Source organism: Toxorhynchites rutilus, chromosome 3, assembly GCF_029784135.1.
Source record: "Toxorhynchites rutilus septentrionalis strain SRP chromosome 3, ASM2978413v1, whole genome shotgun sequence".
NCBI lineage: Eukaryota > Metazoa > Arthropoda > Insecta > Diptera > Culicidae > Toxorhynchites > Toxorhynchites rutilus.
The window spans coordinates 194,096,571-194,120,721 of record NC_073746.1 but is presented as its reverse complement, the minus strand read 5'-3'; the positions used below and the strand labels follow the sequence as shown (position 1 = coordinate 194,120,721).

The window sequence follows — 24,151 nt, the reverse complement described above, 5'->3', positions numbered from 1 at the left end:
ATTGAAGCAGCACGAGGGCCCGGCCATCTTCTGGCCGGATCTCGCTTCGTGCCACTATTCAAAGGACGTGTTGGAGTGGTACGAAGCCAACGGGGTCACCTTCGTGCCAAAGGAAATGAACCCGCCCAACGCGCCGGAGCTTCGCCCAATAGAGAAATATTGGGCGATTATGAAGCAGGCCCTCCGGAAGAACCCAAAAGTTGTCAAATCGGAGGCGGACTTCAAGAGAAAATGGATTTCTGTTCAAAAAAAACTACAACCTGACGTTGTACAGAACCTTATGGACGGGGTAAAGAGGAAGGTGCGAGCATACGGGCTATGGCTCGAAGTATGAATAAAAAGAAAATGCCAAAAGTTGTTTAATAGTTTTTATTTTACTGTCTAAAATTTTCAAAAGGATCGGTCTACTGGACGAATTTCTACAGCGTTTTTTCCGTGATGCAATTTGATGTGACACACCCTTTAAACAAGCGACTTATATAAAATAACAACATAGCTCTACGTCAACAATGCGGTTGTATCTTGGACACAGCCTCCTATAATTTTTTGACGTAGGACTACGTCTAACCGGAAGATATAGGGGGTGAAATGGAAATCTAGGCACTGAACAAGTAGGAAAAAATGCAAGATTTGGAATGCTTATAACTCGAGCATTTCTCAATAGATCGCAAAGGTTTTTGCATCAATTGATAGGAAATATATCTACGCATCTATCATAACGAATAACATTGCATTTTTCTTGAGATAAATAATTGAATAATTGTCAAATATCAAGCATTGTCAAAGTGCACTATGTGCCCATTTTTGATTGGTCCATTTTGTGCTCCTCATATTGTACCGACCAAAACGGGCAACCAGAGCAGCAGCGAAATAGAATGAAGCACGATTGGAAAGGAAAAAGAAAAAATGAACGAAACATTGGTCGCAGTCTCACACATGCGTAATTCTCGAGCCAGCCAGTCAGCTTTAAAATCCCCGCTCCGCTGCCGTAACGATCATTCTTTGTGTGGACATCGACTGGACAACATCGTTGCTGGACGAGCTGGACGGCGAGGGATCGAGTGCCTTTCTCAAGGCAAGAGGGCGGAGGTGGTAGCGCTGGAGTAGAGTAGAGTAGAGTTTTCAAAGGGCCTTTCTCAAGGCTAGAGACGAATGAACTGCAAAAGTTTAAAGTCTCTATAATACAATACCTTCCTTCCTTCAGTAACGATCATTCTCATTCAAACCATACACCACATCGGTTCGCATCACAACACATCAACAAACCAACCCAAGCAGCCATGTCTGGACATGGTAAAGGAGGAAAAGTGAAGGGAAAGGCAAAATCCCGTTCGAACCGTGTTGATCTGGAGTTCCCCGCAAGGGTAGCTAGGCCGAGCGCGTTAGTACCAGTGCACCAGTCCACCTAGCCGGCGTTATATAGTTTCGGCCGCTGAAGTGATCGGAACAGAACACATTCGGTTCGGTGGACATCAAGACAACAGGCAGTTGCAGCGAGTGGCGAGTGGCAAACACAATCGCAAAACGGCATCAGGTAGCAGAAGAAAAAAGTTTGTTCTTTATACAAACTGCTTTGGTGGCAAATCCAGAACAAGCCGGCATCGAGGGCTTTCGAAATGGTTTTTTTCAAAACCACGAGTACTAAGTTTTCTAAATTGGAACCATTCCATAAAACAAGGCGCTTTTCAGGGCCATTAAACCTTCCAAAAAGAGTTTAGGAAATACAGTTCAATGCTTTCTAAAACATTATCCAAAATAATAATAAAACACAAATTGATTTTTTCATAATTTGTTTGCCAGGATCTGATGAGTATGTGAATTTGGCAGTTGTTCTGAGCTTATTGATTTTCACCAATTCTTAAATTGCGCTAGAATATAAAGCACGCGGACTCCAAAAAATATCTTATTTTCTTTCAAACCGTAAACCCGTGTAGTTGTACGGCATCGGCATCGTGGACGTAACAAAGGAGGACAAGTTAAGGGAAAGGCAAAGTCTCACTCGAACCGTGAAGATCTCCAGTTCCCTGTTGGCCGCATTCACTGATTGCTCCGCAAGGGTAACTAGGCCGAACGGATTGGTGCCGGAGCACCAGTATACCTAACAGCGATTATAGAGTTTCGGCCGTCGGAGTGCTCGAGTTGTAATAAATGTAATTTACTGAACAATATGTCACAAGCTGGATGGGAAGAAATTTTCCAACTGTGAAAGCTGTGGCGAGTGGCAAACGCAATAGCTAAACAGGAAGGTTTAACCGAACAAGATGGGAATATCGAGTGATAACAAAAACACAACACCAAAGGTTCTTTTCAGAACCATCAACATATTCATAAAGAGTAAACAGTAAACTAATCCATTTTTCAGGTAGATAGGCACAATATATTTAAAATATATATTTAACAAAAGCTGTCCCCTTTGTATAGTCCTACGTCACTCCGGTTATGTCCCCGACATTACCCACCCGTCTTTTGACGTAGGACTACGTCTTTCATTTCTATACCGGGGTGTAAAATCAAAGTTTCGAAAACGAAAGCGTTACGCCGAAGACCGAGATTTTCAGTGTTAATAGCTCCTAAACAACTGAACGAAATGGTATGATAAACACTTCATTCGAAAGATAAAATGTCTACGCGTTCTATACTTGTTACTTTCTGATCCAAAAACTTGTTTCAAAAGTCTTAAATTTGCTTTCAAAATAGGCTATTGAAATCCTGTTTGTGCACCTTAGGCCAGAAGGGAATCCATCAGGAGGAGAGTGATGCTACAAACGGTTCCCCGGGAAGATCTCGAAGCAGCCGCTACACACACACACATACACGCACGGAATTCTTTCCGTTTGGATCGAGAAAGGTTCGGAAAATAATCTGCCAGTTCCTCTAGGAATTTAGAAATACATTCATGTGAAAGAGTTTATTTGAATGTTTTCTATCCATGTAACACTGTGACCAAATATGTTTCAATCAAGTGCTATTAACAGATGGTTATCGAGTTAGCATTAACCACTGGTGGGCTTCCAGTATCGAGGAAAATGTGGAAATATCTAATCGTTACTGAAAAAAGACGGGTGGGTAATGTCGGGGACATAACCGGAGTGACGTAGGACTATACAAAGGGGACAGCTTTTGTTAAATATATATTTTAAATATATTGTTTTATTTTCTTCTGCTACGTGAATACCTACCTATCTACCTGAAAAATGGATTAGTTTACTGTTTACTCTTCATGAACATGTTGGGGGTTCTAAACAGAACCTTTGGTGTTGTGTTTTTGCGTTTTTTTTTACAAACTTTCTCAATTTTTTTCTCGCTGTCTTACAGTTAAATCATGATTTTTTTCCGAAGGCTTTGTACTTATTAAATGTTAAACGCAGGGCATCTTTCGACGTATGCACATATCGTACAATCAAAAAGATGGCTGTGATAGGGGATGCATAGGTGGTCATCAGCTCATTCACTATCATATATTTCACTATTGAACACATTACCGTACCTTAAACTGTATCCGTGTTTCGGAGACGAATGAATTGTAAGATTTGTAGTTTCCGCAAACAAAGTAAATAAAAATGAAAAAGAACTGAGGTTTTGGAGACGAACTCTACGATCTGTCGAGAAATAAACGAGCTATAAGCGTTCTGAAAAACCAACAGTAAATACATGGACGAATGACCTTCGGATTAAAGCCCTTTAAAATAAGAACAGAGCAGCAGGAAATACATAAAGGCCAATGAACTGCAAAGTTCAAAGCCTCTTAAAAACAAAGAAAGAAGAATAAGGAAATACATAGCTCATTATGTTGCTCCTTAGTTATTTTTCTATACAATGCAGATGTAACGTCATTCATTTTTCAACATCAGTTTTCAACCAAAGAAAGCAGTTCTTGCTACCGAGAAAATTCGTTAATGCCATCCTGCATACAATGTGTTGTAATTTGAAGCCATTTTTAATTCGGAAACCATGCATGGGTTTGTGAAAACTGAATGATCAATTTAAAAGACCCCAACCATCAATAAGTTCAAGAACAAGATAAACAAAATAAATCAGTTTATATTATATGTCATATCATGTCTCTTTAGAATGCATTGGTATTGTGAAAAACTTTCAATAACTCTTCTTTGAAAGGTTTAATGGCCCTGAAAAGCGCCGTGTTTTACGGTGGCTGGTTTTGCCACCAAAGCAGTCTGTATAAACAAACTTTTTCCTTCTTCTACCTGCTTCCATTTTGCGATTGCGTTTGCCACTCGCTGAAACTAGTTGTTGCCACCGAACCGAATGTGCTCTGTTCTGTTCGGTTTTGCGGGTTTTTTTTATTGTTGTGAGCAGCTTTGCAAGCCAACTCGAGCACTCCGGCGGCCGAAATTCTATAACCGCTATTAGGTATACTGGTGCTCCGGCACCAATCCGTTGATGCGATGTGATGTGAAACGATGCCACACAACCACACTGATTTACGGTTTGAAAGAGAATGATATATTTTTCAGCGGATCCGCGCCTTTTGTACGCTAGCGGTACACACTCACAGGATAGAGACAAATCAGCAGACCAAGCCAAAGGGGCGAGTCCAACGAGACGAACGAAAGAGCGTTAAAAGGCAGCGATGGCAAAAAAATACATTCATTACGATTTGTTCGCTCGTTGGATTCACATGCAGGCTAAAAAGGGTGCTTTTCAGGATCACAAAATTATCTTTAATCTAAAGAGTTTATTGTTTTGTTATCACTCGATATCCCCATCTTGTTCGGCTAAACCTTCCTGTTTAGCGATTGCGTTAGCCACTCGCCACAGCTTTCACAGTTGGAAAATTTCTTCCCATCCAGCTTGTGACATGTTGTACAGTAAATTACATTTAATGCGACGTGCCGAAACACCACTCAGTGTTGCATTGGAGGCGATTTTAACCTGTAATTGAACATTTGCGATTACAGTGGTACAGTGTCGACTTTCGATGTGGGGTCATAATTTGGACCTCGAACTTTATGTTTACAAAAATGTCCAACTAAATATGTCGCATTACAGGTCCGTCCAATTAGCTGAATGTCGAGCTAAATGTAAATTACTGTACTTTCAATCTAGAAGCAATTTAAAAATTAATGAATATTGAATAATAGGGAAAGTCCCCAACCATAAATAAGCTCAGAACAACTGCCAAATTCACATACTCATCATATACTGGCAAACAAATTATGAAAAAATCAATTTGTGTTTTATTATTATTTTGGATATTATTTTAGAAAGCATAGAACTGTATTTCGTAAACTCTTTTTTGAAAGGTTTAATGGCCCTGATAAGCGCCGTGTTTTATGGAATTTTAGAAAACTTAGTACTTAGTATTTCGAACGCCCTCGATGCCGCCTTATTCTGGATTTGCCACCAAAGAACAAACTTTTTTCTTCTGCTACCAGCTGCCGTTTTGCGATTGCGTTTGCCACTCGCTGCAACTGCCTGTTGTTGTCTTGATGTCCACCGAACCGAATGTGTTCTGTTCTGAATGCGGGTTTTCTTATCGTCGCGAGCAGCTTTACCAGCCAACTCGATCACTTCGACGGCCGAAACTATATAACGCCGGCTAGGTGGACTGGTGCACTGGTACTAACGCGCTCGGCCTAGCTACCCTTGCGGGGAACTCCAGATCAACACGGTTCGAGCGGGATTTTGCCTTTCCCTTCACTTTTCCTCCTTTGCCATGTCCAGACATGGCTGCTTGGGTTGGTTTGTTGAAGTGTTTTGATGCGAACCGATGTGGTGTACGGTTTGAATGAGAATGATCGTTACGGCAGCGGAGCGGGGATTTTTAAGCTGACTGACTGGCTCGAGAATTACGCATGTGTGAGACAGCGACCAATGTTTCGTTCATTTTTTTCTTTTGACGTAGGACTACGTCTAACCGGAAGATATAGGGGGTGAAATGGAAATCCAGGCACTGAACAAGTAGGAAAAAATGCAAGATTTGGAACGCTTATAACTCGAGCATTTCTCAATAGATCGCAAAGGTTTTTGCATTAATTGATAGGAAATATATCTACGCATCTATCATAACGAATAACATTTCATTTTTCTTGAGATAAATAATTGAATAATTGTGAAATATCAACCATTGTCCAAATACACTATGTGCCCATTTTTGATTGGTCCATTTTGTGCTCCTCAAATCGTACCGACCAAAACGGGCAACCAGAGCAGCAGCGAAATAGAATGAAGCACGATTGGAAAGGAAAAAGAAAAAAATGAGGGAAACATTGGTCGCAGTCTCACACATGCGTAATTCTCGAGCCAGCCAGTCAGCTTCAAAATCCCCTCTCCGCTGCCGTAACGATCATTCTCATCCGAACCGTACACCACATCGTTTCGCATCACCTCACATCAACAAACCAACACAAGCAGCCATGGTTGGATATGGCAAAGGAGGAAAAGTGAAGGGAAAGGCAAAATCCCGCTCGAACCTTGATCTGGAGTTCCCGCTCGTGTTGATCTGGAGTTCCCCGCAAGGGTAGCTAGGCCGAGCGCGTTAGTACCAGTGTACCAGTCCACCTAGCCGGCGTTATATAGCTTCGGCCGCCGAAGTGATCGAGTTAGCTGGCAAAGCTGCTCGCGACGATAAGAAAACCTGCATTCGGAACAGAACACATTCGGTTCGGTGGACATCAAGACAACAGGCAGTTGCAGCGAGTGGCGAGTGGCAAACGCAATCGCAAAACGGCATCAGGTAACAGAAGAAAAAAGTTTGTTCTTTATACAAACTGCTTTGGCGGCAAATCCAGAACAAGGCGGCATCGAGGGCGTTCGAAATGGTTTTTTTCAAAACCACGAGTACTAAGTTTTCTAAATTGGAACCATTCCATAAAACAAGGCGCTTTTCAGGGCCATTAAACCTTCCAAAAAAGAGTTTAGGAAATAAAGTTCAATGCTTTCTAAAACATTATCCAAAATAATAATAAAACACAAATTGATGTTTTCATAATTTGTTTGCCAGGATCTGATGAGTATGTGAATTTGGCAGTTGTTCTGAGCTTATTGATAGTTGGGGACTTTCCTGATTATTCAATTTTCACCAATTCTTAAATTGTTTCCAGATTTAAAGTACAGTAATCTACAATTAGTTCGACATTTAGCTAATTGGACGGACATGTAATGCGACTTATTTAGTTGGATATTTTTGTAAACATAGAGATCCAAATTATGATCCCACATTGAAAGTCGACACTGTACCACTGTCATCGCAAATGTTCAATTACAGGTTAAAATTACCTCCAATCCGACACTGAGTAGTGGTAATGCGACGTGTCATTGAATGTAATTTACTGTAAAATATGTCACAAGCTGGATGGGAAGAAATTTTCCAACTGTGGAAGCTGTGGCGAGTGACAACAAATCGCTAAACAGGAAGGTTTAGCCGAACAAGATGGGGATATCGAGTGATAACAAAACAATAAACTCTTTAGACTTTTTGTGATCCTGAAAAGGACCCTGTACTCATCGTGTACTCAACAAAGGAGGAAAAGAGAAGGGAAAGGCAAAATCCCGCTCGAACCGTGGTGGTCTGCAATTTCCCGTAGGTGTATCCGCCAATTTCACCGGAAAAGGTAGCTAGGTCGAGCGCGTTAGTACCTGTGTACCAGTCCACCTAGCCGGCGTTATATAGTTTCGGCCGCCGGAGTGATCGAGTTAGCTGGCAAAGCTGCACGCGACGATAAGAAAACCTGCATTCGGAACATAACACATTCGGTTCGGTGGACATCAAGACAACAGGCAGTTGCAGCGAATGGCGAGTGGCAAACGCAATCGCAAAACGGCATCAGGTAGCAGAAGAAAAAAGTTTGTTTATACAAACTGCTTTGGTGGCAAATCCAGAACAAGGCGGCATCGAGGGCGTTCGAAATGGTTTTTTTCAAAACCACGAGTACTAAGTTTTCTAAATTGGAACCATTCCATAAAACAAGGCGCTTTTCAGGGCCATTAAACCTTCCAAAAAAGAGTTTAGGAAATAAAGTTCAATGCTTTCTAAAACATTATCCAAAATAATAATAAAACACAAATTGATGTTTTCATAATTTGTTTGCCAGGATCTGATGAGTATGTGAATTTGGCAGTTGTTCTGAGCTTATTGATAGTTGGGGACTTTCCTGATTATTCAATTTTCACCAATTCTTAAATTGTTTCCAGATTTAAAGTACAGTAATCTACAATTAGTTCGACATTTAGCTAATTGGACGGACATGTAATGCGACATATTTAGTTGGACATTTTTGTAAACATAGAGATCCAAATTATGACCCCACATTGAAAGTCGACACTGTACCACTGTCATCGCAAATGTTCAATTACAGGTTAAAATTACCTCCAATCCGGCACTGAGTGGTGGTAATGCGACGTGCCATTGAATGTAATTTACTGTAAAATATGTCACAAGCTGGATGGGAAGAAATTTTCCAACTGTGAAAGCTGTGGCGAGTGACAACAAATCGCTAAACAGGAAGGTTTAGCCGAACAAGATGGGAATATCGAGTGATAACAAATACACAACACCAAAGGTTCTTTTCAGAACCATCAACATATTCATAAAGAGTAAACAGTAAACTAATCCATTTTTCAGGTAGATAGGTAGGTATTCACGTAGGTGAAGAAAATAAAACAATATATTTAAAATATATATTTAACAAAAGCTGTCCCCTTTGTATAGTCCTACGTCACTCCGGTTATGTCCCCGACATTACCCACCCGTCTTTTTCCTTTCCAATGGTGCTTCATTCTATTTCGCTGCTGCTCTGGTTGCCCGTTTTGGTCGGTACGATTTGAGGAGCACAAAATGGACCAATCAAAAATAGGCACATAGTGCATTTGGACAATGCTTGATATTTCACAATTATTCAATTATTTATCTCAAGAAAAATGAAATGTTATTCATTATGATAGATGCGTAGATATATTTCCTATCAATTGATGCCAAAACCATTGCGATCTATTGAGAAATGCTCGAGTTATAAGCGTTCCAAATCTTGCTTTTTTTCCTACTTGTTCAGTGCCTAGATTTCCATTTCACCCCCTATATCTTCCGGTTAGACGTAGTCCTACGTCAATAATCTGCCAGTTCCTCTGGGAATTTAAAATTACATTCATATGAAAGAGTTTATTTTAATGTTTTCTATCCATGTAACACTGTGACCAAATACATTAGGTTTTGTTATTTTTCAATCAATCGCAATCAACAGGATAGCTTCTGAAGATTATTCTTCCCCATCAGTAGGATATTTCCGTATCCAATTTTGGGTGCATAAAACCTTGTGCCTCCAACGTAACGCTCTCGTTTTCGAAGTTCTCCAAATATTCATTCATTCAGAATGAATTCAGATTCAACTTCATACAAATGATCTCTAAATCAACGATAGTCCTACGTCACCCTTGCGGTTATACCATAGATATAACCCACTTCCTGTTTTTTATCTTGAACTCGCATGAATTGGCTTTGTTTTACATACATAATAATAAACTGAGCAACAATAAACGGTATTTTAATTTTCTGTTGGGTTTATTGGAAAAAATCTTATTTTTCACTGGGAGTGGATAGACTTTTTTTTGCATACTGTACGTACCGTGCAGATAAAGTGCAGGATGGTAGGAAGGGACATGAAAAAAAAGAAAAGAGGCTCCTTAGTCAAGAAATAATCATCCTGACTAGGTGGCTCCTCTGATTTCACCTTAATGCACAGCAAAGCACTACACTCGTGATCGCTTCTGAGATAACTGATATCAGCAGCAGAGGGTTCACTGAGTGGTGGAAGCTAGGCGGAGCACCGTCTTATCAGCCTGGGTTATGAAATGTACGATTGAACGCGTGATGGGGGCATCCGGAGCGTTCGCCGAGTGGTGGGAGCTGGCAGGCCGAGTGATGGGGGCAGTTGCTCCGTGCATGTGAACGGCACTGAATGTCAGGTATAGCGCATGATGGGGCATCTCTTGCTTTGCATAAATTAAGGTGGAGATGAATTCCAGGCACTCATCGCCATTCAGCATAATTCCAGGCACTCAGGAGGCGATCGTCCTTTGAGGGTTAGAACTTTCGAAACAACCTAATTGTAGGTCCGAAAATATCTATCATTCAATGTTCGGTGAGTATTTCTCTTGTCAAATGCCATAATTTTCATGCGTGACCGAAGTGGTTGTCTTTGATCGAACAACTGTAAATATGATATCACTTTCATGACATAGAAAACAACAATGTCGAATGTCATTTTGTCATTAAAACTATTTACAATGGGTCGTGACTGGAAACTTTTTTACATCAATTAGTTGAAAACATAATGAATGAATTATATGTACTATACAATGCAATGTTGTACAAAGCTTAGTTTACATATTGGGTTGGGGAAAAAGACGGGTGGGTAATGTCGGGGACATAACCGGAGTGACGTAGGACTATACAAAGGGGACAGCTTTTGTTAAATATATATTTTAAATATATTGTTTTATTTTCTTCTCCTACGTGAATACCTACCTATCTACCTGAAAAATGGATTAGTTTACTGTTTACTCTTTATGAATATGTTGATGGTTCTCAAAAGAACCTTTGGTGTTGTGTTTTTGTTATCACTCGATATTCCCATCTTGTTCGGTTAAACCTTCCTGTTTAGCTATTGCGTTTGCCACTCGCCACAGCTTTCACAGTTGGAAAATTTCTTCCCATCCAGCTTGTGACATATTGTTCAGTAAATTACATTAAATGCGACTTTGCCACTCACTGAAACTAATTGTTGCCTTGCCGAACCGAAGCTGCTCTGTTCTTGATGCGTGTTTTCTGATTGTCATGAGCAGCTTTGCAAGCCAACTCGAGCACTCCGACGGCCGAAACTCTATAATCGCTGTTAGGAATACTGGTGCTCCGGCACCAATCCGTTCGGCCTAGTTACCCTTGCGGAGCAATCAGTGAATGCGGCCAACAGGGAACTGGCGATCTGCACGGTTCGAGTGAGACTTTGCCTTTCCCTTAACTTGTCCTCCTTTGTTACGTCCACGATGCCGATGCCGTACAACCACACGGGTTTACGGGTTGAAAGAAAATAAGATATTTTTTTGGGGTCCGCGTGTTTTATACTCTAGCGCAATTTAAGAATTGGTGAAAATCAATAAGCTCAGAACAACTGCCAAATTCACATACTCATCATATCCTGGCAAACAAATTATGAAAAAATCAATTTGTGTTTTATTATTGTTTTGGATAATGTTTTAGAAAGCATTGAACTGTATTTCCTAAACTCTTTTTTGGAAGGTTTAATGGCCCTGAAAAGCGCCTTGTTTTATGGAATGGTTCCAATTTAGAAAACTTAGTACTCGTGGTTTTGAAAAAAACCATTTCGAACGCCCTCGATGCCGCTTTGTTCTGGATTTGCCACCAAAGCAGTTTGTATAAAGAACAAACTTTTTTCTTCTGCTACCTGATGCCGTTTTGCGATTGCGTTTGCCACTCGCCACTCGCTGCAACTGCCTGTTGTCTTGATGTCCACCGAACCGAATGTGTTCTGTTCCGATCACTTCAGCGGCCGAAACTATATAACGCCGGCTAGGTGGACTGGTGCACTGGTACTAACGCGCTCGGCCTAGCTACCCTTGCGGGGAACTCCAGATCAACACGGTTCGAGCGGGATTTTGCCTTTCCCTTAACTTTTCCTCCTTTACCATGTCCAGACATGGCTGCTTGGGTTGGTTTGTTGATGTGTTGTGATGCGAACCGATGTGGTGTACGGTTTGAATGAGAATGAACGTTACGGAAGGAAGGAAGGTATTGTATTATAGAGACTTTAAACTTTTGCAGTTCATTCGTCTCTAGCCTTGAGAAAGGCCCTTTGAAAACTCTACTCTACTCTACTCCAGCGCTACCACCTCCGCCCTCTTGCCTTGAGAAAGGCACTCGATCCCTCGCCGTCCAGCTCGTCCAGCAACGATGTTGTCCAGTCGGTGTCCACACAAAGAATGATCGTTACGGCAGCGGAGCGGGGATTTTTAAGCTGACTGGCTGGCTCGAGAATTACGCATGTGTGAGACTGCGACCAATGTTTCGTTCATTTTTTCTTTTTCCTTTCCAATCGTGCTTCATTCTATTTCGCTGCTGCTCTGGTTGCCCGTTTTGGTCGGTACGATATGAGGAGCACAAAATGGACCAATCAAAAATGGGCACATAGTGCATTTTGACAATGCTTGATATTTCACAATTATTCAATTATTTTTCTCAAGAAAAATGAAATGTTATTCGTTATGATAGATGCGTAGATATATTTCCTATCAATTGATGCAAAAACCTTTGCGATCTATTGAGAAATGCTCGAGTTATAAGCGTTCCAAATCTTGCATTTTTTCCTACTTGTTCAGTGCCTAGATTTCCATTTTACCTCCTATATCTTCCGGTTAGACGTAGTCTTACGTCAAAAGTAATGTCGTATATTGTCAATATATGGCAACACTCAAACATATCTTGTGTTGTACTTATTGCATCGGGTCATACTATACGGCTATTTAAAGACGACAATCTGTGCTACAAGTGTCGTTTTGACAGTGTTGTGATTGTCCTTTTCAGTCCAAGTTATAGCGCGTCAAAGATGGAGTCCACCAAGCATTCTTGCTTCGTGAGATAGTAACTGGTGATGAAAAATGGATCACGTACGACAACCTAAAGCGAAAAAAGTCGTGGTCGAAGCGCGGTGAGCCAGCCCAAACCATCGCCAAGCCCCGATTGACGACCAGGAAGGTTTTGCTGTGTGTTTGGTGGGATTGGAAGGGAATCATTCACTATGAACTGCTCCATTATAGCCAGACCCTCAACTCGGTTCTCTACTATTAGCAGCTTGACCGTTTGAAGCAGGCGATTGACCAGAAGCGGCCAGAAATGATCGATTGAAATTGTGTTGTTTTCCACCAGGACAACACTCGGCCTCACATATCTTTGATGACCCGCCAGAAGCTACGGGAGCTCGGATGGGATGTCCTATTGCACCCACCGTATAGTCCGGACCTGGTTCCAAGTGATTATTATCTCTTCCGGTCCAAGCAAAACGCTTTTGGTGATACTAAGTTGGCCTCAAAAGATGCTTGCGAAAACTGGCTGTCTGAGTTTTTTTTTGCAAATAAGGAGGGGGAATTTTCTAAGGGGGGGATAATGAAGTTGCTTTCTAAGTGGCAACAAGTTTGCGAACAAAACGGCTCATATTTGACTTAAATTGGATAATTATGAGTATGTTAAATAAAGCGTCAAATTTCGATCAGAAATACGACATTTCTTTTTCCCCAACCCTATATTATTATGAACATATTATTTTATCTTACTTTTTTAATGGAAATTATCCTCACATTCTTGTAGTTGGAAAACAGATCTTCCTGTAAAAAAAATCAATTTTATTTATAGGGTTAAACGGAAAAACAAAAGGGTTCGATGGACTAGTTCATGAGGGTTATGTTCATGCATGAGAGTTTCAAAACACGTACCCATCGGTGAAGATGCAGGCCCGAATAAACTGAGAGTTAACACTTTGGCGTCCAGCGACACCACAGTGGTTACGTACAAAAACTAGCGGCTGACTGCCGGCGACACCACTGTGGTTACGTGCGCATAGTATCTAAGTGATCGGCGAAAACACTTTAGTATAGTTTGCATTCTGGTGGGGTTTTGTTTAGGTAACAATAATTTACACACGTCAACAAGTTTTATATTTTTATAAGTAGGGGAGGTGGGGAAATACGGACACATTAGAAGAACGTCAACTATATCTTTCGAAACTAATGTTTCTACAAACTTAAATGCAGTTTTTTGCATTTCAATACACTGTTTTTTGAATTAATCCGCCGAATGTTTTTCAATGCTCTTACTAAAATTGAAACAGACCGAAAAGTAGAACATTTTTCGATGATTACCCGCATGGATATATAGTGGGGGAATATCGACAGGTTTGTAATATTGACGTATGTATATCTTCAAAATTTCATAAATGAAGGGGAACGGGGTTCAGAACTTATGAAAACTAACGATGATGTTAGCGAAACTTAACAATTCAAAATTTCCCGATAATGTCACGAACGAGCGGCGACTAGCTACGTAATCCGAATCTGCGCTGCCGGCGCCAAGCGAATATTTTTTTTTACGAAGCGTGCGGGCGTCAAAATGTTAAGACAGCGGAAATTATGAAATCAATTTCAGGATATCTTATTTGCAGGGATGTAAATGTTTATACCTTGGGGCGTCACGCAGTTCAGGTATTTGATCAGTTGGATAACAATGCAATACAGTGGAACCCCGATTATCCGTGGAATAGTCGGGCTAGCTCACCGCGGATCACGAAAATCGCGGATAAAATGACTAAAAATGAGATGCAAACACAAAAAAAACAGATATTTCAGTATGAAAACAATGTTTTATCAATATAGGAATCATTGAACTATTCATCTGTAAGGTCGTGTACACCAGTAGTCAAATGATGTGAAAGTCATGACCAAAACAGAAGAACAAAAACCTACCACTCATTGTCAAATTTAGGGTAGGTTCATAGAATTACTATGGAACTCGCTTTCGCGGATAAACCGCACCGCGGATTATCCGCTCGCAGATAATGGGGGTTCTACTGTAATTCAAACAACTATCGGGTGATAAATGCTAGCGCCCTTCATAAGAACTGAACTTCAGAATGTATTCAACTTTACATGTACATGGTTCATTGTCATCGTTAATATCAATTATTCGTTAATATCAAGAAACTGATTGAATCTGTTGAAAATCGTGCCCTGTTTATCGAAACATACTGGTAGTATAAAATCCATCTGAGTTCAACACATGAGTGACTCATAAGCAACTCAATCAATTTGATCTGCTTTCCGTAGATATCGTTCTCGTCCATAAATTCATCAATCCATCCATTGATAGCTGTCGTTGGTAGTTCGTATGATATGCAACCTGATCTCATTGCATTTGCAATAAGGACACTAATTGCGACATATGGCCAGCATATGTATTATTCTCGCTAACATCGTTCAGACCAAACGTTTATTCTGTTTTCCTTCACGATCGATCAAAAACACTTCACTGCAAATTGCTCTAGGAGAAGAATGTACACAGCGTACTGTTTGAATTACCGAATCGGATTTTCATTTCGTAAGATCGTAAGGAATTAGAACTCTCATGCATAGACACGTCCATTCATCAATATGTGAAACCATTATGAAAATAAAACTAATAAAAACAAACCTCGATACTTGTCGGGAACTGGGTGATTGGCTTCACAGCTATATCCTCTGAAGCCGTTTTTTTCCTAAAAAATATTAAGCTAAAAAATAGTTGCAAAATATGAAATGTTAAATTTCAAACCTGAGTATAACGAATTTTAAAGATGACCCTGCAATTCCTTTTATAATGACTGGTACATTTAGGTGAGACCGTTTATGGAGAACAAGGCCGTTAACCTAGAATATAATAAGAAAACAACAATACATTGGTTATGTTTCAACCATATGATTACAGCACTTTTATAGCACAGAAACAGTCTCGTCTAGCAATTTGCGCTAAATCATTATGGAATCGAACAATGTTTGAATTCAACTTTATCAAAAGAGAAATTTCGGAGTTCAATTCGAAAAAATAATTTCGAGTTATTGACACTATTAGACATGGTGTGAATGGTGTGTAAAAACAATAAGGTGTGAGGTATAAGTTTACCTTCATTCAGTTACTCTAATATAAATCATATATAATATTGGACCATTTTGAAACGTGTTCGCGGTTTTTGATGAATATTTGACTGATTTTTTTTGAAGTAGGACTACGTCTAACGGTTCAATATAGGGGCCTATTTCAATATTTCGCTGTGAAAAAGTGTTCAGTTTTTGAACGCTAATACCTCCTCAATTAATGATTGGATTTTGGTTCCAAATACACGCATTAATAGGAAATATCCTCAGAAATTGTTTATATGCTATACATTACGGTTTTTCAGCTAATATAAAGTTCAAACTGATGAAAAAGACGGGTGGGTAATGTCGGGGACATAACCGGAGTGACGTAGGACCGAATGTGGTATGTTCTGTAGGCGGGTTTTCTTATTGTCGTGAACAGCTTTGCAAGCCAACTCGAGCACTCCGGCGGCCGAAACTCTATAACCGCTGTTAGGTATACTGGTGCTCCGGTACCAATCCATTCGGCCTAGTTACCCTTGCGGAGCAATCAGTGAATGCGACCAACAGAGAACTGCAAACCTGCACGGTTCGAGTGGGACTTTGCTTTTCCCTTAACTTGTCCTCCTTTGTCACGTCCACACGTCCACGTTGCTGCTTGTGTTGCTTTGTTGATGTGATGCGATGCGATGTGAAACGATGCCATACAATCACATTGATTTACAGTTTGAATGAGAATGAGATATTTTTCAGCGGGTCCGCGCGTTTTGTACTTTAGCGGTACACGCTCACAGGATAGAGACAAATCGGCAGACTCAGCCAAAGGGGCGAGTTCAACGAGACGAACGAATGAGCGTTAAAAGGCAGCGATGGCAAAAAAATACATCATACTGATTTTAACCTCTGACCGAGAAGATCGATTTTTCTTTCAGCAGCTCTGAGTTTTGGCGTTTCTGGACAGCGGACTGGGACGTTCCCCCTGGCGATTTTGGAAGGAGATTTCTTGCAAATATTTAAACGTGACAGCAGAAGGAGAGCGGGAAAAGGCAATAGCTCGCTTCGACCGTGGAGAGCGGGCGCTCACCGGCTTGCCGGAAAAAGCGCGCGCTTTTTCGGCGTCACGCCACGCCCCCTTTTTTCTTTCGGGCAGTGTTGCCAGTTTTATTGTAGTGCCAGTAATGAATCTTTATTATTAAATAAAATCTAAAAAGAAAAACACACATACAAACAGTGAAGTGACTGAAGCAATTATTACATTAAGTGTGATTTGCAATTTTTCCGCACCTATTGGTGGCTTTTCAAAGTGCTTTATTAGAACAAAGTGTAATTTTCTGGGAAAATACCCCCTAGTGAAAATCCCCCAATAAGGAACTTCAGTGATTTCGTATTCGTACCTGCTGACTATAACCTAGGTATAGTCAAGCAGAAGCATGGCTTCGAGTAGCTCCGGGCCTCCGGGAGGCCGGGCTACAAATTTCTATGAGGGCAGGCCCACAGAAGCCACCGCTCCACTATGGGCGGATCGCTCGAACGGTAATCTCCAGATACTGCTTCTGAGAGCTACAGGAGACAAGGTGCTTCCATCAAACCCCTTTACCGTTAGCAATACAATCAAGGCAGCGGTAAAATAATTCAACAGCGCAAAACCGCAGCGGGATGACCAAAAGAAACTACAGTACATCTTGACAACTAGGGACGAGGATACAGTCGGTAAGTTACTTTATATTACCAAACTGATCGACAATACCCCACGTAGAAGTGATCTTCCATCCAACACTAAACCAACGCAAATGCGTTGTTACTTGCCGCGAAGTTATCGACCTTCCTGAATCCGAACTGGTGAAAGAACTCATCGCTCAAGGTGTGATCGGCGTAAAACGCATCACCAGAAAGGACAACAACATTGTTGTGCCAACGGCCACTCTAATATTGACCATTCGCGGAACTGTTGTTCCCGATTTCATTTATTTTGGGTTCATTCGAGTCGGGACAATAAATTTTTATCCCAATCCCATGCAATGCTACAAGTATTACAAATTTGGACATACGAACAAGCGATGCAAGCGCGAAAATCCGCTTTGCAGAAACTGCGGCCAAGAACACCCGGAACAACAAACAGAAGCAAACAAAGTATGCAATGCTTCAGCTTTTTGTGTCAACTGCCAAGGGAACCACTCCTCTTCCAGTAGGAATTGTCCCGTATGGCAAAATGAAAATAAAATTACCAGAATAAGAATCGATAATGGAATCTCATACAAAGAGGCAAAGGAACAGGTTCAACTTCAAAACAATGGCTCTTCATTCGCAAGTGTTCTGCAAAACAGACTCACCAACTTGCAAAAGCCAGCACCCACATGTAACTGCAAATGTAACTGCGCCTCGGCCGCTTCGGCCACTTCTAGTCGCGAAAGCACCCCCCCAATTGACACCACATTCGATACAACCATGACAGATTCAACAACTGGTAGTTCAACAACTGAATCTGAAAACGAATCAGTTGTCTCTATGGATACGTCTGATGTTCAAAAAAAACACAAAAATCTGAAGATGAGACCCAAACAAACAAGGACAAGAAAAGAACTAAGAATGAACAAAGATAGACACCAACAACAAATAACAATACAACCCCAACAGAAAACAACAACAACAACAACAACAACACACATCAAACAAAAAACAACAATAACAACAACAGCAACGCACATTCAACAAAAAACAACACAAACACAACAAACTCTCCAAAGACTTCTACACCAAACAAAAACAACACCAATACCTCAAAGAAAGCTTCTCTTTCCAAGGGTAAAGGACCATCGAACTAATTCTCTTTGAATAGTTCAAACATACACACAATTAAGACTTAGGAATTAGAGTTAAAAACACCAACACATTCACTCCAACACAGAAATTCGGGATACAATGGAACATCAGAAGTATCCGACAAAATATTCTAGAATTGAAAATGCTTATTTCGAACTCTAATCCCACAGTCATAGCCCTTCAAGAAACTATGACACCAAACAATTTCAATAAACACTTCATCTCAAAATATATCACATATTTCAAAGAGGGTCCCAACCCCTCAAAACACGGAGTTGCAATCGCAATCAAGGATGGCACTCCACATGATCTTCTTCCCATTACCACCGACCTTCAGGCAGTGGTAGTGCGCATTAAACACCCCTTTCCAATCACCGTCGTTAGCATCTACATCACTAATGATTCCGATCCGAACACTCTACGCGGCCAACTGGACCATCTGTTCCCGCCCCAATCATGCTTATGGGTGATTTCAACGCCCACTCATACGCTTGGGGAGGTGCATACCTCGATCGAAAAGGATCCATCATTGAGGATTTCATATCCGACCATTCTCTTCTCCTTCTTAACAACGGCCAACACACCAGAATACATTATTCTGGTACTACTTCAGCCATCGATCTCACTATAGTATCAGACAAACTCTCTTCAAAGCTTTCTTGGAACATCCACGATGATACTTGCGGAAGCGATCATTTTCCAATCTTCACTTCCTTCGGCCAAACTTCTCCAGAGTTTTCAACAAGGCCAAGATGGATATTTGAATACGCTAACTGGGCTGGCTATCAGTTTGACATTGAAAACCGCCTCTCCGCTAAACGAGATTGGACAGCCGAGGAATTCTCCAAAGTTGTCCTAGAAGTTGCAATGGTGCACATCCCCAGAACCAGTGGCATCCCTGGCAGGAAATGTGTCCCATGGTGGTCGCCTGAGCTGAAGGCAGCGATCAAAGGTCGACGTAAGGCCTTACGCAAATTAAGAAAGGCCCATCCGGACAGCCCACTGAGGCCCACTCTGCATACAGAATTCCAGAGGGCTCGCAAAGAAGCTAAGACTGTTATCAACACAGCCAAGCACAACAGTTGGGTTGGCCGTGGAGTTGCCGGCCTAGAATAGCACTTCGGGTCTTGGTCCCTGTCCCTGTAAAGCCTATTGGAGATTGCACGGGGGAAATACCGTGTACAGGAGCCACGAAAGGAGTGCCAAGCACATCAGGATTAACGCCAGTAAGATCCTGATTACGACATACTGATAACGACATAGAAAACGGACACGATACGGAAACGATTTCAACACGACGCTAAAGGCTGACAGTCGTACTATCCTGTTCCCTGAGTAAGGGAGGGTGACACCTTCCTGAAACGGCGTGTAGGCTAATAGTGCGATTGTCCCCGTCCCGGTAATAACTTGGCAAGTCTTCGGGTACGTTCGATGCTCGTCTAGGCTCAGGCACTAGGTACTAGGCGTCAGATGTCACATTCCTGACTTGCGCTGATCTGGCTCTGAACACGGTCCCTATGAAGGACCGTGTCAACCCCCGCATGGCCTCACTGCTTGCATAGACAACCATGGGATCACTGATAGCGACTATGTACAACGAGCGGAGATAGCGGCCCGAAGTTGGGACCCAACAGACATGAATACCATCGAACAATTCAACAGACGAAACGACGGTAATGAAGACAAACCAACGGGAGAGGCGAGCGTGTTCGCAAGGAGCGGTAAGCTCCAGAGATCACCAATTCGCAACCAGACAGCCATAGCGAATCCTATAGGACACCAACAGCATCCACAACAAGGAGAGACTAGCCTGATACAAGTGCTAACGCATAAAGCCAACACCACCACTCCTTTAGAAGGGCTGCAGTTCGGGAGGTCAAGCTTGATGGAGGTCAAGAAAAAAGTGAACGAGCTCTACGAGTTCATTAAGGACAAAAACAATGTCCATACTAAGATCAAACATTTAGTCACAAGCATCAAATCCGCCGTTACGGCTGCTGACCGCGAACAGAAGGAGATGATCACGCGAGCAGAGGTTGTTGAAAAAGCACTCGCTGAAGCAAGGGAGAAGATGTCCGTCGAGATACAGAAGACGCCTAAGACGCCACGAAACCCACGATCGGACAAAAGGGAGAGGGATACCCCAGGGGATGAAGAAGACCTGAAGAAGGTTAAAAATGACAACTTGGGAAACAAAAAGGAAGGTGAAGGCAGTGGATGGCGAACTGTCGAAAAACAGACGGAGAAACGGAAGAAGAAAGGTGTGCAGGAGACAAAAAAAACCAGGCCCAGACGCGAGCGAAGTAAGGGAGATGCTCTGATCGTCGAGGTGAAGGAAGGAGTGACTTACGCATCACTCCTGCGGAAAGTGAGAGACGATCCGGAGTTGGAAGAACTGGGAGAGAATGTGGTGAAAACCAGGCGCACCCAGAAAGGAGAGATGCTCTTCGAGCTCAAGAGGGATCAAAAGTCAAAAGTTCAGCCTTCAAGGAACTGGTTGCGAAGTCGCTCGGTGAGGAGGCGAAGGTGAGGGCTCTATCCCAGGAATCAGTGGTCGAATGCAGAAATCTCGACGAAATCACGACAGACGAGGAGTTAAGGCGCGAGTTAATAGAACAGTGTAAGCTGGACAATACACCAATGACGATCCGTATGAAGAAGGCGTATGGTGGCACGCAGACGGCGTCGATGCGGCTCTCAACAGTCGCAGCCAATAAGATGGTAGAAACGACCAAAATAAAAGTTGGCTGGTCGGTTTGCTCGCTGAAGATGGTGCCCCGGGTGGCCAAGCGAATGGAGAGATGCTTCCAGTGCATGGGCTTTGGACATCAGGCAAGAAGCTGCACAGGCCCCGACAGGTCTGAACTGTGCAGGAGATGCGGTGAGAAAGGGCATGTTGCGAGAGACTGCACGAAGCAACCGAAATGCCTGCTCTGCAAACCAGAGAACGGCAGCGACCATGCGACAGGAAGCTTCAAGTGTCCCTCATATAAGAAGGCGTTAGCAGAATCGCAGTAACGGAGATAATTCAGATCAATCTGAACCATTGCAACACAGCTCAGCAACTGTTGTGGCAGTCGACAACAGAGACAAAATGCGACGTTGCAATCATAGCGGAGCCGTACCGAGTACCCCGTGATAATGGCAGCTGGGCGACGGATAGCTTAGGGATTGCTGCAATACAGGTGATGGGCAGATATCCTATCCAGGAAGTGGTTGGAGGTTCACATTAAGGTTTCGTAATCGCCAAAATTAATGGAATCTTCATGTGTAGTTGCTACGCACCCCCGAGATGGACAACTGAGCAATTCCACCAGATGCTAGACGCAATGACCGAGGAACTAATCGGTAGAACACCGATCGTCATTGGAGGCGACTTCAACGCCTGGGCGGTGGAGTGGGGAAGTAGACACACCAACATCAGAGGGTACAGTCTACTGGAAGCTCTAGCAAAGCTGGAAGTAACGTTACTGAACGAAGGTACCACCAGCACTTTCCGGAAAGATGGGCGCGAATCCATCATCGACGTTACTTTTTGCAGTCCGTCGCTGTTGGCGAGTACGAATGGAAAGTGTGCGAGTCGTATACGCACAGTGATCACCAGGCGATCCGGTACAGAATCGGTCAACGAAACCACGTGCTAGTTCGGAGGACAACAAGCGGTGAGCGGAAGTGGAAGACGAATGCTTTCGACAATGACCTTTTCGTCGAAGCACTTCGTCTAGCTAGCGGAGCTTCAGATTGGAATGCAGAAAAGTTGACAGATCTACTGGTGAGAGCATGCGACATTACCATGCCGAGGAAAGTTGTACCAAAAAATGGAAGACGCCCAGCTTACTGGTGGAACGACTCTCTTCGCAACCTTCGCGCTAGCTGTCTTCAAGCCAGAAGACGCGTTCAGAGAGCACGAAATAGCGCTGATAGATAGGAACGTAATACGGTGTACCGAGCAGCTAGAGCCGCCTTGAAACGGGGAATTACACTGAGCAAAGCGAACTGTTTCAAGGAGCTGTGCCGAGATGCAGATGCCAACCCATGGGGCAACGCGTATCGAGTCGTGATGGCGAAGATCAGAGGACCTGTGACGCCCGTCGAATCGTGTCCCGAGAAGCTGAAGGTCATTGTGGAGGTGTTGCCGCAAGTCTACCGATCTACTACATCCACGATGGATCTGGTCACCCGGTATCTGAAAGCGACGCTTCAACGGAAACGTTACCCGCTGTCAAGGAGAATGATCGTGACGCAGAATCGATCGATCTGTCAATCGACCAGATCCGGTTGAATCATACGATCGACCACATTGATCCTGGCGTTATGTGAAGCGGAGTGAATTTATTTAATTAATTTATTACTACCTAAAAGTTATTTTTTTCTACCGTGTGAATTTGTTTAATTGCTTAGTATAGTGTAATTTATTAACCTACAATTTATTTTTCTAGATCCCACTTCCGTGGCGATAATTAATTATTCTATGAAGTGCGGTTTCTAACCCCCAAAATTGAATTAATGCACTAAATTGTAAGATGCCTAATATACCTAAATTTGTTATTGAAACCTAGTTATAACTACTTTCTGCAGCTTTGAAGCAGATAAATAAATGCTATCTAATCTTAGTGTACGGGGTTTTACTTCCGCCAACAATTATTCAAAGAATTTAAGCCAAATGATGCCGGATGATACTCCACCCACTCCGGGAGTTGTTAAATGCGTGGCCTGCGATGAGAAGGGATCCGGCAACTTTGTCCAGTGCGACAAATGCAAATCCTGGTGGCATTTCGAATGCGCAGGTGTCGATGCTTCGGTGAGCGACCGGGAGTGGAAGTGTACTCAGTGCGAAACCATTCCTAGCGAATCGGGTAAAAGCAGCAAATCCAGCCGAAGCAAATCCTCTGTCGCTGACGATATGAAACGGTTGAAGCGACAGCAGGAGATTGAGCGGAAGCAGGTCGAGCTGGATATGAAGAGGAGGTTCCTGCAGCAGGAGCAGGAATTGCTGAACAAGGCAAAAGTAGCTGACGAAACCAGAAGCCAGAACTCCAGGATTAGTCAACGAGGACGCGATCATCGTGTGCAACAGTGGTTAAACAAGACCCCTAACGGCGATGAAGAAGGCGCGGTAGGTGGAGAACCATTACCAGCTGCCTCGCACACCAAAACCAGTGGTCAACAACTACCCCCCGGCACCGGTGATCAGCAGACAGACCCAAAAACGACGAGGTTCGGCAACCAATTGCAAACCCGCAAAACTCGCGATGAAGTGACCGAATTGCGAGCGCAGCTGGCGCTCTGTATGCAGCGAATGGACCAGGTTATTAGCCAGCAGTCGGCGAACCAGGTACCACAACAGCCCCCGATGAGTGTGCCCATGTCTACAGGTGCCATTCCTAAAACATATCCTAACCATGAACAGTTAAGTAGACATCAAGCACCCCTACCCGCTGGAAATAAAGGCAGATCCAGCTTGTTTGACAGGATAAGTCCTCCCACAACCAAACAATACAATCGCTTCTCATCTCTGTGTGAACCACCCAGAAACTCGCTCCCAAGCTTTTACCACTGGCCCCCTATGGGAAACAATCCTCCTCCAAACCCTCAACCTTTCCCCCCAAGGCACTCTCAAGCTTCCGCAATAGCCTCGCAACCAGGTCCAACATCGCAACAACTCGTAGCTCGGCAGTCTCTGGCTAGGGATTTGCCA

General features: G+C 42.7%; 1 protein-coding gene across 8 annotated transcripts in view; it reads right to left on the bottom strand.

Moving 5' to 3' along the window:
• LOC129777691 (inactivation-no-after-potential D protein) overlaps positions 1-24,151 on the bottom strand; it is a 362,102-nt gene that overhangs the window by 34,201 nt on the left and 303,750 nt on the right. For 7 of the 8 annotated variants that reach the window (XM_055784115.1, XM_055784119.1, XM_055784121.1 and 4 more), the window contains 3 exons: positions 15,332-15,426; positions 15,212-15,275; positions 13,303-13,353 (listed from right to left, as the gene is read on the bottom strand). In XM_055784115.1, coding sequence (XP_055640090.1) covers positions 13,303-13,353; positions 15,212-15,275; positions 15,332-15,426 — 210 coding nt within the window. The remainder of the gene's footprint in view (positions 1-13,302; positions 13,354-15,211; positions 15,276-15,331; positions 15,427-24,151) is intronic. The other variant, XM_055784117.1, reaches the window with a different exon arrangement.